Source organism: Rattus rattus, chromosome 6 (assembly GCF_011064425.1).
Source record: "Rattus rattus isolate New Zealand chromosome 6, Rrattus_CSIRO_v1, whole genome shotgun sequence".
Classification (NCBI taxonomy): Eukaryota; Metazoa; Chordata; class Mammalia; order Rodentia; family Muridae; genus Rattus; species Rattus rattus.
The window spans coordinates 100,633,231-100,649,734 of record NC_046159.1 but is presented as its reverse complement, the minus strand read 5'-3'; the positions used below and the strand labels follow the sequence as shown (position 1 = coordinate 100,649,734).

General features: G+C 37.3%; 1 protein-coding gene across 1 annotated transcript in view; it reads right to left on the bottom strand.

The window, feature by feature from the left end:
* Nucleotides 1-323: 323 nt before the first annotated feature.
* Nucleotides 324-16,504, bottom strand: part of Kdm7a (lysine demethylase 7A) — a 64,675-nt gene continuing 48,494 nt past the window's right edge. Inside the window, exons 11-20 of the mRNA XM_032906712.1 lie at nt 15,979-16,068; nt 14,372-14,581; nt 12,784-12,908; nt 12,433-12,587; nt 11,107-11,204; nt 10,592-10,740; nt 10,264-10,460; nt 8,836-8,921; nt 7,632-7,899; nt 324-6,812 (exon numbers count right to left, since the gene is read on the bottom strand). Coding sequence (XP_032762603.1) covers nt 6,718-6,812; nt 7,632-7,899; nt 8,836-8,921; nt 10,264-10,460; nt 10,592-10,740; nt 11,107-11,204; nt 12,433-12,587; nt 12,784-12,908; nt 14,372-14,581; nt 15,979-16,068 — 1,473 coding nt within the window. The 3' untranslated portion in view covers nt 324-6,717. The remainder of the gene's footprint in view (nt 6,813-7,631; nt 7,900-8,835; nt 8,922-10,263; nt 10,461-10,591; nt 10,741-11,106; nt 11,205-12,432; nt 12,588-12,783; nt 12,909-14,371; nt 14,582-15,978; nt 16,069-16,504) is intronic.

Sequence of the window (16,504 nt, the reverse complement as noted above, 5' to 3'; positions counted from 1 at the left end):
AGGCCTAGGCTTGGTTTTGCCACTTCTGTAACACTGTTGTTACTACAACACTGGGTAGTGAACACTTCTGAAATGTCCAGAGCATCCATTAAAGAAATAGTCTTTAAAAAAATAAAGAACTAGAGGAACTCCCACATCTATTTCTACCTTGTATCTCATCTTGCCATCACTCTTGGCCATCACTCTTCCCCAGCAGGGCCTCTAATGAAATAATAAGGTCTTACTTTTCACATTTAAATCCTCAGAAATACTAAGAACGCAATACAATTTTCTACATTCTAGTGTCTTGAGATTCAGAAAAAGGGAACAGCAAGTCAGAATCGTATATAGAATTCAGATTTTTTTTCTTTCAGAGACATTTTATACAACTTTCAACATTTATACTTTTAGACAAAATGAGCAAAAAATACACTGAGTGCTAAAAAAAATCAGAACAAAAGTAATACAGTTTTAATTTCAATATTTTAAAATACAGAAATTAGGAAGTAAGAATACTAAATACAACTTTAAGCAAGTCACTTATTTTCCCTATAATAATAATATAAGCTACTTAGAGACTTACAAATTCAGAGTAAAACAGAAACAAAATAAATACTGTACACTTTCCCTGCCTGCAGGCAAAAGATGGGAAATACTGTTCTGAATAAAAACAAATGCTCTTAAAGCTTCAGCATCCCACTCCCAGCCACACCCCATTCCATTGTCACACAGTGTGCTTCTGTAGTCAAAGGACACATGTGCATACACTGACTGCCTACACACAGATGAGACACTATTCTGCACACACCCCAAACAAGAAGAGTTAACAGTCACTGGGAAACATGGACATAAAAACCAGAAGGAAAGTCAGGCTAGCAAAACATTACTACAAAACTAGTAAGTACCATAGCCAACAACTGTCCTGTTTTCAAATTTCACACAGTTAAAACCCCTAAAACCAACACTACCCCTCCCCATTACCACCCTCCAACACCCCAAAAGAAAAAACTTGCTGAACACTGGCAAAGTTAGATGTTTCACAATAAATGTGAAAGTTCATACTATATAATCTCTTAAAATGAACCTTTTCATCCTTTCCACAGCATGAAACTGTTATGGCTTAATTATATTAAAAGTAGAAAAGTCTTTTCCAGAGGAAATACAGTCTGCAAAGATGCACATGCATTTCCTATCAGTGCTATTTCATACTCAACAACTGCAGGACCTGCTTGTGCAGTCAGGAGCTGTTTTTGGAAAAACTGAGGTTACAGCATTTGATTCAGTCTAACCATAAACTGTAAGGCCCTTAGTTTGGTTTAGGTTTCTTTTGCAAGATAAAATAACCTTGGGGTTCACTTAGCAAGTTACACCTCAGGTCCCTGACTATATCATGTAAGTTATATGCATGCTTTGTGAAAATAAAATGTTACTTATGACTCTTAAAAGGGAAAAAATTATTCTAGGCAAAGAATCAACTCTATATAGTTAGTGCTGGCATTTCTTACAAAACAAAATCCAAAGAAATATATTATGTCTTGGTTATTTTATTCCTGCAAAATAGTATATATTCTAGCACTTACGATAATTGTTTTGGTAAAAATTACAGAGGGAAAATAGCTGATGTTAAAAAAAATAGAAAAAAAAACCTCAAAGACAAATCTTTTATGCTTAAGTCATTTATGATCACTTTCTGTAATGAAGAAAAATGAATCCAGAGTGTCACAGGTCTTGCATAGGTAAACTACTTGGAGGTCAAGGGCTACGTGGTAGCCAGGGTTCCATCAATGAATAGTGCAGAGCAGATGCATTGGTTGGAAGAATCATCGAATACATCCTTTAAGAGGTTTTAAACGTAAGTGTAATGTCACAGTTAAGACAAAGCCTTAAAAAACTAGAAGGACACCAGAGGTGACGGGGGAACTGGTTTCTCCAGTGAGAATGATTTGCTTCTCCCCAGTAAAGAGGAGAGACTTACTATAGCAGAATAAAGCCGTGGTCGTGATGATATGCCAGCTGCTTTGGAAATAGATATTTGCTTCTTAAAAACCTTTTAAAAATGTTTATAGAAAGGGTATCAAAATTTTTTTCACTTACAGCATGAAAGCAAAATAAGGAAAGGTTAGTAGTAAGGCTACAGTACAAAGGGTGACTATGCGCAACAGCAGTTGAGGGATTATACGAATTGTTTGTCTAGCTTCAAAAACATACATGGACAGTACCTACAAGACAAGCAGAGGCTGCTGTGTCAAAGAATGGGATCCGTGTAAGAAAACAAGGTACTAGAGATCCCAAAGCCACTGAGTGTCTCTAGGCAAATCTCTGTCCCATCTGGGTTACACTGGTCACCCTTACTGACTAGCTAGCTCTCCCTGGACAAAAGTTATAATGCGTAATTGGTTTTTTTGTTTGTTTGTTTTTGAGATTGCATTAGATGAAAAGTCTAGGATACCCGTAACAGTCTAAAAGCCTTAGCTCCTCTCGATCACTACCTGGTGCTAGGGATCAGGCCCCAGAGTCTTGCACATATGAAAGGCAAGATCTTCTCTTTCACATATTGAGCAGTTAGTTTAATATTTAATGGGAGAGATGAATTGTGAGAGATATTTAGATTTGTATTATGAAGTTTCATGTCTCTCCATATGAATACTAGAAAGGAACATTTGTTATGATATCTCTCTAGCAGCAGTATACTAGGCCATACTGTGGTACCCACCAATTCTCAGGGACTGTCTCACACTGCAGAACATCTTCTGAAGCAAGCTGACACTCATTTTTGAACACATCCAGTTGATTCTCCTTTCTATACTACTTTTGACTTCCCTCTCTCCTTGGGCTGTTATACCTAACTCACAACTGCTTATAAAAAGTTTTTTCCTAATCACCTTATTTTCCCCCTAGTCCCATGGGTAGCTGCTAAATCATTTTAAATTTACCACCCCTTTTATCTTTAGTACCTGAAGAGTATGCCAAATATGAAGATGAGTACTTTACTAATTTCTCTTTGAGAAAAACCTAAAGCTTGCTCCTCTGTTGTGCTAAATAACCACCAATGACTTGATAACGGATGTTCTCACTCTTCTGTCCACAGACAGCTCATTTTTTTCTTTCACTTCAGCACCTTGTTAGGAATTTGTCAGGTTTTTAGGTAGTCCGCCCTGGGTGTATATTTTCACTTAGACTTTTTCCTCTAATAAAAGTTTTCACTTAAAATATTCTCAGAAGGTGCACTCGTCATCAGTTGTAACTTAATAATTAACAAGTATGACATGACATAATACCTGAAGAATGCTGTTCTTCATTGAGTAGTTTTTATCCAACTCACAAACAAGAAAACTAGAACTTAAAAATAAGACTCAGGATAATTTACCGACTACTCAGCATCTCAGCTGATGACTGGCAGAACAGGGCTAACATGCAGGCCTTTTGCTTCCTTCCAAGCTAATACCATACCCTTATATTACCAACAGAAACAACTAGCTTACAGAATTTTTCTTAAATGTTAAAGTACATGGGTATTTTATTCTTAAACACTTCCACTTCTACAGTGGTACATCTCACTGAAACTAATGAAGTTGGATTTTGTTTTGTTTGTTCTGTTTACAAACACCTTCTGTTCAACTTTGTTTAGAAGTCAAAACAACACTGCTAACCTCCTGGAGAAGACACTTCATGGGCAGACAAAACTGAACCTGAGCTTCCTCACAGTACTCACTCCTTCTGAGCACTCAGTAGGTGTCTGATGATACCTGTTGATCTCATACGAATAAATACAGTAAAATACATAGAAAAGGAATTAGGATTAGTAAAATAGAGAATAGTATTCAAGCTAAGTATTTAGTCATAGATGGAACTGTCTCCTCTGAGTGTATGATTTCAGTAGATGGTTTGATCGTGTGCTTCAAAAATGAACTATGTTTATGAATTTTAATTCATTTCAATGTATTCCAAAGATCCTGAACTACTAAGCTGCCAATTTTGTATTGTTAATCATTCACCAATACTGGGGAGCATAATATTATATAATGTTGTGAATTACAGTACAGTAGATCCCAGGTTAAGGGTCACTTAGTTGAATTAAGATAGGATCACTACTACTATTAAAGCTGCATACACTAAATTATTAATTCTCAATTTTACACATTTTACTTGCTTATAGCTAACTAAATGCTATCACCATTGTCTTCTGAGTTAAGCTGCAGTATACTTCTTGTGAGACTATGGGAACAACAGAGACTACCTATTACTGTTGAGCCCAGATCCTAGCAGTAGTCACACCTCAAAGTCTAGCCATTTCTATGAGATAAAAGGACACACCACAGATGGAGAACTTTATAAGAAGTTTGATTAGAAAAACTCATTGGCTGTGTAGCTAAATTTTTATCAATTCAGAAAGATACATGGGTTCTTTAATAGTAGCTATATTAACTGGCTAAAAGTTTTATAATTTAGCCCATTAATAGGTTAAAATGATAAAATAATGAATCCACAGAACTATCATTTAAAACACTACATATGTAGCAACCCAAAATTAGTGTTTATCAGCCTATGGGCACAGGGAAGATACTGGCCACAATTTTAATTCATAAGCATAAATTTTAATTTTTATGGCCAAAAAATGAAATTATTAAAAAATATTTTGAGTTGTTTAAAACAAATCCAGATCATAACTGGGAAAAGAAGTCACCACTCTTATTTCTTAACCCAAATAAAAATGTGTGTTCTAACAATAAAACAAAACGAAGACATCACAGTGATACATTGTGGAAAGGTGAGCGATCAGTCAGATTCAGATTCTTGCATGTTGAAATTAACAACCAGCTGACTGCATCCCTCTCTCACTAGTTATGGCATAGAGTAAGCAGGGGTTAGGGATGCTGTCTACAGATACTAAGAATTCCATAAAAATCTTCTCCCTGACACCCAAAATATGATTGAACTTTGGTCCAGACAATCTGGACCAGGAGGTGAGTTTGTAACTTCCTTGTCCCACTAAGTATTGTAAAGGAGACAGAACTAGAGATCTTTCCCTTTGGAAATACATATTGAATCAACTATGAAGATAATGGTGCATAATTCTTTTCTTTCAACTCAATGCTTCCTACAGAAGAAAAGGGCTAGCTACCTTGCTGAGCTGAAAAGGACAAAAATCCATTATATAGCCATAGTTCTCCATAAAAATAAATTTCATGTTGTTTGCCTATATTGTCTTTGTAGGAATTTGTAAAATGTGGTATCATCAGACTCCTAATATTAATTTATTTTTATGCCATGAGGGGAAAATGGAGAGACTAAAAACTATTATAAGCCACTGAAAATTGCATTTAAGTAAAAATTGTACATAAAGGAGATAAATTACTATCTTATTTAAAGTTCAACCAGACACTTAACCTCCATATCCTACTAGTCAAGACAGATGGAAGAAACTGCAAAAAGCACCCATTTTACTCCAAGTCTGTATTGAAATAATTCTTCAGTAAATTAATAAAAAAGCGTGCACGTGCACACAGACACACACACACACAGACACACACACACACACACACACATACACAAAGATCTACTCAAACATGCTTGCTATTATACAACTTAATATGGTATATATCACGGCTTTTATGCAGATTTGAACATCCTTAGTCAAATTGTATTTCTAAAAAAATGATGTCTAGATAATAAAAGCATGGTAAGATATAGTCTGTGATAGATGTTGGCTCTTCCAACACCAGCAGTATTGAAGAAGGCCCTCTGTAATTATAAAGGTTTTCGGAAAAACGACAAACATGACATTTTAACCAAACTTATACTTTCCCCATAAGCAGGAAAAAGATATTAAAGCTGTTCTCTTTGGGACCCAGATATCATCAGGAAAAATGAAAATGAAATAAGCCTGATTCATTACTTGTAGAAGAAAACCATGTCTAAAGAAATGAGAAATGAGGACTCTTTTATGTGGTTCTTAAACATTGGCTATGAAGGTGTTTCCCTGCAAAGAGAAGAATCTTGGGTTGTCTCAAAACACTGGGGATTGGGCTGCAGAGGGAAGGTGGGGTGTAAGGGAATCAACCTGGATTATAGTATGCACCTTGGATGTTAGCAAAAGCGAAGCTAATAGCTTATAAAAAACACATGAAATATATAAAATAAAATGATTTCATATACATCTTAATTTAAAATAATTAATGCATCAAATCCCTGTTTAAGACTTTAACCTGAATATCAAATTTAAGAGTCCAGACTAGCTACTGCTACTGTGGCTTTTCCCCACATGTAACACACACACTATCAAAAATAATTTAAAAACCTTCACATTCTTAAATCTAAATTAGTGAGATATTTCTCCAGAAATCTTCCAAATAAATAGCTTTAAAAAAAGAATTTAAAAGCTGTTAACTTTAAAAAAAAATCTGTTAAATAAATTATTGATAATTCTTTATCCTACTACTGAAAAATAAAATCAAGACACTATCAACAACAAAATTAAATTCAAGCCCTGACAAGAGACCCCTTTCCAGTTCAAGGCCTCTTTTTAAGGTTCTACCCTCCTCCTTCCTCTCCCCGCCAGGTCCAAGGGTTATTGCTGAGTGGGTGTGGCACAGTGAAATGCAGCATCGGGTTCTCTGTTCTCCAGGCAGTATTCTTACTGTACACACTAACTGCTCCAGGCAGGGGGTAGTGGACACACCAGGCTCCACACCCCAAGACTGGCATCCAAAGGGAAGAGTGACTGCAATAGCAGCTCTGTCACACGAAGAAACGAGCATGGCCATTTCTGTTCAATTTAAGAATCTTCCCAAGACGCTGTTTGGCTGTTGCCATTCCTTTTTTTGGACGTTTACCTATAAAACACCAACAACACTGTTACTACCCATAAAGAGTATACAATACAAGGAAGACTTAAGACTTAAAATAGAGAGCTTTGTAGTAAACAAGCTTGTTGGGTGTTCCAAAACTTCATGTTTTAAAAACCTTCCACTTTATCATATGAGAGGGAGAGGGAGAGGGAGGGAGAGGGAGGGAGGGAGGGAGGGAGGGAGGGAGGGAGGGAGAGAGAGAGAGAGAGAGAGAGAGAGCGCGCAATTGTCCTTCTAAACTCTAAACTCTTTCAAGCAACAGAGTGGGCTGCAAAACTTGATTCATTCCCAGGACCCATTGCCCTTCTGGGTCTCACGTTCTCTCCGCTGTTTTCATTGTTTCTTCTGCAACTTCCCTTTAGTCAAGCCTGGCAAGCCCCACCCTCTTTAAGGATCTACTTCCTTCTGAGCCTCACTCAAGGACCCTCTCTCGTCATGACCATGCCCACATGTAGCTCATACCCATTGCTACCATGCTATTGTTAGAGAATGGTTCTTAACCTCTGGGTTGCAACCCCTTTGGCCAAACAATGCTTTCACAGGGGTTGCCTGAGACCATCAGAGAACACAAATATTTACATTACAATTCATAACATTAGAAAAATTACAGTTGTGAAGTAGCAATAAAAATAATGCTTTTATGATTGGAGGTCACCATGTGAGGAATTGTATTAATCAGTCTCAACATTAGGAAGGTTGAGAACTACTGTTCTCTTGAGAGTGTCTCTACTACCACTGCCTTCATATACAGTTACAAATACACTTAACCTTTTTTAAAAACTGTTTTTAACCAAATACAGTTACCTTTTGTTGCCTGGTTGCTGATAGGTGGTGGGTTTGATGCAGGTCTCTTGGTGGGGTGAAGGGGCACTGAAAAAGAAGTTTCACCAATAGGCCTTTCTGGACTTAGACTGCCATTATTTATCTGGCAAGAAACCAAGCTGTGATTCAGCGTGTACTTTCCATTCTGGATGCTTGAGTTATTGCTGTCCACACAATGCCTGCTTTGTGCCTTCTGACTGATTTCTGAAGAGCTTTCCTTTTTGATGTATTTCTGGCTTCTACTTAAGTCCTAAATAAGGAAAGAAAGAAATGTAGCTAAATTCTTCAGATTTCAGATAAATGAGGTATTTAAAGCTCTCTCTGCATTAGCAAAATCAACAAAGATGAGAAAATAAACTATTCAATTTTGATTTTCTTTTTCTCGTGTGTGTGTGTGTGTGTGTGTGTGTGTGTGTGTGTGTGTGTGTGTGTACACGTGCCCCCATATTTGCCCAAACATCAGGATACATGTGTGGAGGCAACTTGTAGGAGGATAACTTGTGGGAGTTGGTTCTCTCCTTCTACCATGTGAGTCCCAAGTACCAAACTCAGGCCATCAGTACCAATGGCAAGTGCTCTAACCAGTGCTAGACAGACCCCCCACCACCACCACCACCCTTCATGATGGTCAGGTCATGTCTCAAAGAGACATAAAGGTTTGGAAGATTAGTTCCTAAGTCAAGATCCAACAATCAGAGGTGCTGCCTACTCTCCCGTAATGGGTAAAATTAAATAGAAGCAGAGGACCCACAGTCTCCTTGGCTCATCATAGTTTCTCAATGCAATGTACCACCTTTCCAGAAAAGTTATCTCACAACTTCAAAATTGAGTTCTACCATTCGGGTCCTAGAAATACCTAGGCCATTAAAGGTAGGAAGCAGGCACCTTTACCAGCTAGCTCCCCTATTTTTTTTTTTTATAACTTAGCTTGTATAAGGTTCACCTCTACTATATTTGCTAGAAAAAATTCCAAGAGCCAAGGCATATGCCTGGTTCTTCTTGTAACTAGAAGACCTCTTTCAGCCTTTTTTGATAATTGAGTCAATTTGTAAGGAAACAAATGTTACTGAAATTAACTGAGGTCATAACCAGCATCAAAAGAGTAAAGAATTAAACAGTTACAAAAAAGCAAAAACAATATTGAATAGTCTAAATCTCTTCTTCATTGTTCTATTTTGGAATATACCTGAGCATTAAATCGGGAAGTTCGATCAAACTGTTTATTCCAGGAAGATGTCATCAAATCCTGATCTTCAGTCTTAGCATGGTATCCTAGAAAGAAGTTTTGATTAAATGATCTTTGCAAAAAACTTAAACAAAACTAGCCTAGTGCTTACAAGTGAAAGCAAATGTATTCTGCTGACATTTTGTTTATACATTATTTTTTCACAAACCTTTTCTTTCACTACACTCCTTAAAACAAAAACCCACAGGTAACAACTCAATCAAACTTGCTATTTTTTAATTTTCTTCAAACTGTCTTTATGTGACAAGTTTTGTGCTAGATGCTAGCAGACCTACAGTCAAGCACTATGGCCATGTGTTACTGACGTAAAGTAAATGCAATACACATGTCTCTAAAATGACATTTTCCATTAGAACAAAAGTATATATTCCCCTGCATTAAGGACCCAAACAGAGTGTAGGAAGGCAAAATGGAGCAGAGAAAGACAGGCAAACCTAGATTTAAATTTGAGTTCTTCCAAATACTAATACAACTTTAGACATTTATTAAACCTTTCCAAGCTTCACTTTGCTCTTACACAATATGCAAAGATTTGGGGATCAAGTGGTCTGGGTTCAAATTCTAAAAGATTTGAATACTTATGTAAAGTGTGCAAGCTAAATTTACTTCATCAAATTATATTTCCTTTTCATGTAAAATCAGGTCAAGGTCCCTGGTACATAGATGACGCCAATTATGTGGACTGAACACAGTTGTTATTTATCTTTTTCACATTCCTAAGATTTTGGGGAAATCATTTCTTTTCTTCTGAAAGTACAGAGACATTACTGACATGCTGTATCTACTCTTTTCCTTATAGTTCCTTTTCAAAAAGTTTGAGAAAGCCTAGCCTCAGAAAAAAACTACCCAAAACTTGTTTCACCTCTCCCAAAAGGAAAATGAATGGACTGCAGACCATTTAGAACACCAAACATTTCCTTCCACTCTGGGAGCTCTTACAATTAATAACCCAAAAATAAGACTATCTTTGCAAGAGCAATGGTAGAATGAGGCCTGTGAACACTATACTTGGCCCCAAGTCATTTACATTTTGAGTTTTAACATTTAAGTTACATTTTAGTTAACTGTTGTATGTACGTACATGTATACCACAGCATGTGTGTAGAGACAACTTGTGGCAGTTGGTTCCTTCCTTCCACCATGTGGGTCCCCGGGGATCAAACTCAGGCCGTCAGGGGCTTGGTAGGAAGCCCACTGAGCACCTTGCTGACCCAAATTTTGAGTTACACTTGCATCTTATGTGATTATATAAAGTACTTCTTACAGTAGACAGCCCTTATCCATATAGTCTCTAACCTCAACAATATCACAGCACTACTAAATGGGGAGTTGTTTATTACTTTTCAGAGACTGATATTTGTTTCTTACCAAATTCCACTGGTTTATTGTAGCGATACAACTGCCTAAACTCAGGGTTACTGCTGTGGCAGCTGCTGGGATCCTGGAGAGAGTTCTTCTCACCACTGCAGTCTGTGCTTTGTAAACACGTGGAATAGTGCAACCCTGCCATGGACAGCATGCCCTGAATAGCTTCTTCCTCTGTGCTCGTCGAGGTAGGACATTCCCTAAGGAGCAGGCGATCCAAAACACAACAGTGTATTTTTTCTGATGAAATACTGAGTACACTTGAAAACTAAACTGTTTTCACAGCATTTACACCATAATGTAAAACGACTACTACCATCAGCAAGCCTACCTTTTAACTGGAATTTCATTTCTAGATGGCTTCTGGCTCTTCTGAAGGAGGTTCCTCACTACATCCGACTCCTCTTTAAAGTTTGATGTTATTTCATGTTTCTTTTCATCACCTGAACTTTCAGACTCTTCAGTGGCAAAATTAATTTTCTGAAATAATAAATAGAAACAAAGCTAAAAAGAAACTGACCAGTTTATCTGTTTAGAAGTTAGAATCTTAATTATCATAAAATTACTTCTGTATTTCATATCAAAATTTGAAATTCTCTAGCAATAGTAACCTACTACCTGAATACAAAAATATAGCCTGTCAGAATCATAAGCAGCAGTATTTCTCAGTATTTCCACAGCCAAACCAAAAATGCTTATGAACATGACCAGTCACAGGATGGCACACACACAGAGCAGAGACAAGCTGTGGGAAGAGCTGTCATCAACATTCCTCCTCCAGGTGAAACGACATGGGTGGTCATCATCCCACCCAATGACACATAACCCTTGGGGCGCCAGGCATACCAGTGCAGTGCAATCAGGTCCAGAGTCTTCTGAATCAGAGACATCAGAATATTCTGATGGTCTGCTCCTGAGGTCCGACTTCACACTTGGAAATACTCCTGGTGAAGAAGAGGGGATAAGAAGCAGTCGTGACCTAACCTCTAAAGTGTACCAAGCTTCAAGATAACTTTCTAGCTTCATACCTCTCCTTTCTTACTGATTTTATTTTCCCATCTTTTTCTAATTGTTCAAAATAGTAACTGATGTATGTCCTTAGAATATTTGTGGTATTGTTCCTTTCCAGAAAAACAAAACAAAACAAAAATTGTTAAACTAAAATGAACTACAAGCTGCTTCTGACTTTCCCTTTCCCTTGGTTTTCTCACTAGAGAAAAAAAGGGCAACTTTCAAAGCTCAAGAGAATTTATGGACCATGGTTTCAAGCAGTTTGTAGTCTGGGCTCTTAGAACACTACCTTTCTCTTCCACAAGCCCAGCTGCAATAGCAACTGTTGTGTCAGCTCTCAGTGATGGACTGCCTTGCCCTGAAATATAAACAAAGGCAGAACTACCAACTACAGAGGACTAGGTTTACTGGGAATTAGTGGAAACGGATATATTCAAATTAAATTCAATAATATTCATTATGTAGAACACTTTCATCACAAAAATAAAATATTGATTTTAATTATTCTTTAAATGGAAAGCTATATGCTGTTCTTAAAAACTGTTCAGGAGGGTTGGGGATTTAGCTCAGCGGTAGAGCACTTGCCTAGCGAGCGCAAGGCCCTGGGTTCGATCCCCAGCTCCGAAAAAAAAAAAAAAAAAAAAAAAAAAAACTGTTCAGGAATTAAGACTTTATTCAAAGGAAAAAGACTTCAAGAAGAAGGTGCTATTACCACAGTGTTTGATATTCCTATTATTAATTTGTCAATAACCAATAACCAGTAGAAGCCTCCTATTGACAGGAATCAAATAGCATCACACTACCTGGATTCCCACTAGATACAGATTAGCCAATCAGATGTCTCTTAACTATGAGAATGAAAGACATTCTCATATTTACCATATGTGAAGTTAAGTTAACCTTGAAACTCATTTGGGACAGTAGAGGCTATAAAGCATTATGAGCTTTTAAATGACTTTAAAAACAGTGAATCTATCTAGGTCTTCTGACCCTAGCTGGTATACTTAAATTCACATTCAGCACCTTCCTGATCAATGAACTACTCAAAACATACTTCAGATTTTCCAGCAGTATTATAAAATGCCAACATTTTCAATCCTACAACAATTCAAACACCAGCAAGTTACCTACTGCCACATTAGCAAAAGGTTGAAAACATACTGTTAAGTGGTTTTGGAGATCCGTCACTTTCTGCTGCCTCTCTTCCTGAGCTCTGTTCTGTCTTCACGTTTGCCTTCTTTGTTGGTTTCTTGTCTTCTTCATTTTCACTATCTGCTGTATAAAGACTCCGATCTGCAAACAGCTGTCTCTCATCTCTGTGCCACAGAGGAAAAATAACTGCATCAGAAATAGAGCAAGGATCTGTATTCCCTTCCCCTCCATTCAGACCTAGTAGAGAATTAAGACCCTTCCCTCTAATACAATTGGCTATTCAATAATGTAGGGGGGGTTACATGGACAAAAGGATGACCCACCAAAAGTTAATCTGACACTGTGATCTACTTTACATACTTAATTATTCTTCCATTTGTCAGCAGTAATCGCAGATCATTGTCTTTTGCTCTCCATTCAGGTACCGTGGAAGATGGCTGAAGATGTTTGTTGAATTTTCCATTCAGTTTAGAGCTCAATATGTCCTTAAAGTATAAAACAGAACTGACTTAATCTCCACCTTCAGGTAGGCCTACTCAATTGAAAAAGACTTTACTGTCCCTCCTTCCATGCTCCTGCCTGCCTTGTAGAGGGATGGGGCAGCCATCTAGGTTTGGGGCTATCTCAGTCTCCCATCATCCAGAGCTCCTCATTCCAACACATGCAGAATGGCTCATCTTTCAGCAGGGCAATTTAGCAATAAAGCATATTTTTTAATGTAAAATACAGAATCTACACAAAGTAAATCCAAACACAGGCCCTTTTGGGGGGTACTAAAGGGCTGGAGTCACACAGCTTTAGGCAATCTCATGTTCCTTGGCTGTTTCTACTTCCCATTAACCCTAACCTTGACCTCATTCCTTCCCATCAAGACTGCATCCATACTGCCACCACAGGCCCAAGAGCCACCACAGATAAAAAGAAATAAAAGGAGCTGGTTTTTTAATGTATAAAAGATTACTTCCTCTTTGAGATCTTTCATAGTAAGTTCCCAAAATAACTATATGGGTTAAGTAGGTTCAGAACCACTTAATCTTAAAACAACATAATATCAAATATAAAAATATGTAAGGTTGTAATATCTATGTAACTTTTAGTATTTTAAGTCAGCAATACCTCTATCATTCTTTGAATTAACTGTCAATCCTCTACTTATGATGTAAAATTATGGATGGTGCAAATCCTATCACAAACTCAGTAGCATGGTTTATAAAGGTACCACTACTCCACACTCTCCTGCCTCTGTCCAGTATACCAGAATTTCTCCAACTTAAACAGATTTATTCTAAGTCTCCCATTCTGATTGTTGAATTGGTTGCTGTTGGTTCAAGGACAGGCTTTCTGTATTTATCTTCCCTGGCTAGCAATATTGTGTGTTTATTTCTGTTAGTTCAAACATCAACCCCTGAAAGGTATTATGAGCACTTCAGCAACAAGCAGCCAGCTACTACTATTTTGGGGCTCCCTCAAAACACTCGGCATTGGAAACACATATTTTGTTGCTGCTGTTTGTTTGAGAAAGGGTTTCACTGTGTAGCCCAGGCTGGCCTTAACTTGTAGCAATCCTCTTACGTCAAACTCCCAAGTGCTGGGATTTCAGGCATGTACCATCATGCCCATCTTGAATGCTACTATTTTAATCTATGTCCTATCTTCCAACTAAGACTCTGATAAGACAGACCTACATAAAGGCGAGTTTCCTTGTTCTGGCATCTTTTTCAGAGTCCAGAAGAGCACATGATTATTTGGATAAACACTTAATAATTTTATTTATTGAGTTCTAAACAACATGTCAGCAAATTAATGAAATCTAGGCACTGTTGGCTAGAAAGACTAGACTTCATGGTCTCCCATAGACAAAAATATCAGTATCTAGAAATCTACAGTAGAAACCAGCTGGGTTGCTACATGTACGATCCGAGTGCTTTTTCCATCCTGATATACTTGCCTCCTCCCATGGACACATCTCTAATCTTTTGAGGACTTCCCTTGTATGAAGCTCAAGGATGTCCAGGTTAGAAGGAGTTCGGACATTATGATCTCGAAGTCTCCTCATCTTTCTCCGGGAATGACCAGGTGGAGATGCGTCATTTGAAGGCCGTGAAACTGGACACACAGAAGGGATTCCCTGAGATTTAACTGGTTTGCCATTTTCCTCCTGTAAGAATTAAATGCAGAGCGTGTTTTATAAAAAGGCTTCTATACATATACCTAACTAAACAATCGACCATAAAAATAGTTTAGAAATCAAAGTACATTCTACTTAATTATTTAAGACAAAGTTAAGCCTCAGATTTCCAGATGCCTTTATTCCCCTTTCATCCACACATTTTGTGAACAATACATTTCCTTGTGTTGTGTTATTTGGAGAAGATTTTTTTTGTGGGGGTGGTAGGAGGGAGCTTGGTTTAGCTTCCTAAGTGCTAGGATTACAAGTACGCACCACTACACTGATCTTCCATCTAAGATCCATAATATTAAATTAGAGTTTGGCATCTTCAGAAATGACACTTCTGTTTACTCAACTATTAATTTTGAGTTTATTCTGTTTTGGTTTTACTGTGCATGAGACACACATATATGCACATATAGTTACAGATAATATTCCATATATTTTTTAAACATGTTTATATATTTTATATGTGATAAATTTTTGATTGGGGATGCATTTACATGCCATTACCATCAACTCTTTAGTATATTTTTACTACATCTGAAAATATACAAACTACTATATCCATGGATAGTTAACCTGACATTGTGGCTTTCTTAAGGGTTGGAGATTTGGCTCAGTGGTGGAGAGTACATGCTTGACAAGCACAAGGCCCTAAGTTCAGTCCCCAACACCAAGAACAAAGAGATGATTACCATTTTGTAGATGTATAATGCTTTTCATTCTTGACATTGGTTATAAGCTGACCTGTAACTGCAGAACTATGTCTCCAGCCTCTCCCATTCTACAAACAGTCCTAATGTAACATGTTAAGCTACAAGACGGCTTCCAATGAATTTCCTCTTATTTCAAACTACACACTAACCAAACTACTTTCCTGAAGAACTGTTTTAATGAAAACCCCCTTTTTCAATACCAACAAAAGCTCTCCAATAACTTAAAACACTCCGTCACATATTTTTATGGGCTTTTATCAATGTCATTAACCTCTCAGGTGCTCCAGTCTTTTTGGCCAACGACTTCCCGAATTATTCTTTCCAACCCAGCTTCACTCAATCACTGTTTTATACCTTCCTCTAAGTAGTTCACAGACATTTGTCTCTTGGTAATTAAAACTAAATAGATCTAAACATAAACTTTTGTTTGAACTTTTGTAGGAATCTAAAAGAATTTATAGTAACTGGAACTGCCTCTGTTGTTTTATAATAACACAATACTCTAAATTTCTCTGTAAGACATCAGAGACCTAAAATCTGTAAGGCTAATTTGGCTCATCCTGTTTCTTCACTGTGTCAGTGGTTAAATATCCATAGCACAGTGGCTGACCTATTTGGTTCTCAAGGCAGATAGCAAGGCAGACACAAGATCATCGCTATTCTTACCTCTATTGCTCGAATTACTTTAGAAAGTTCCTTAATAAGATGTCCAGGTCTAACATTGTCTGGAATTTCAAAGGCATGTTCAGATACAAGCTGTATTTGAAGCAATAAAGATAAGAAAACCAAAGTCAATTAAATATAAAAAGCTCAGTCTACTTTATAAAGTTCTCTGTATTTTAAAGACACTACCAGATAATATTAATCAGTTTTCAAGAGTTTATATACTGGGTAGAATGTCACCTAAGGAGACCACATTATTGTAGCCGATTAGTGGTGGCACATGCCTTTAATCCCAGCACCTGGGAGTTCAAGGCCAGCCTGCTCTACAGAGTGAGTTCCAGAACAGCCAGGGATATATAGAAAAACCCTGTCTCAAAAACCAAAAACCAGAACCAAAAAGAAAAAAGGTTAAAATGGATTTCTCTCTCACAGTGAATCTTATTTATAATGTACTTTACACCTCAAATCCTGCTGTGATTCTAACTACAACTAGTAATAAAGAAATTAACCCTAATATTTTACTCAAAAT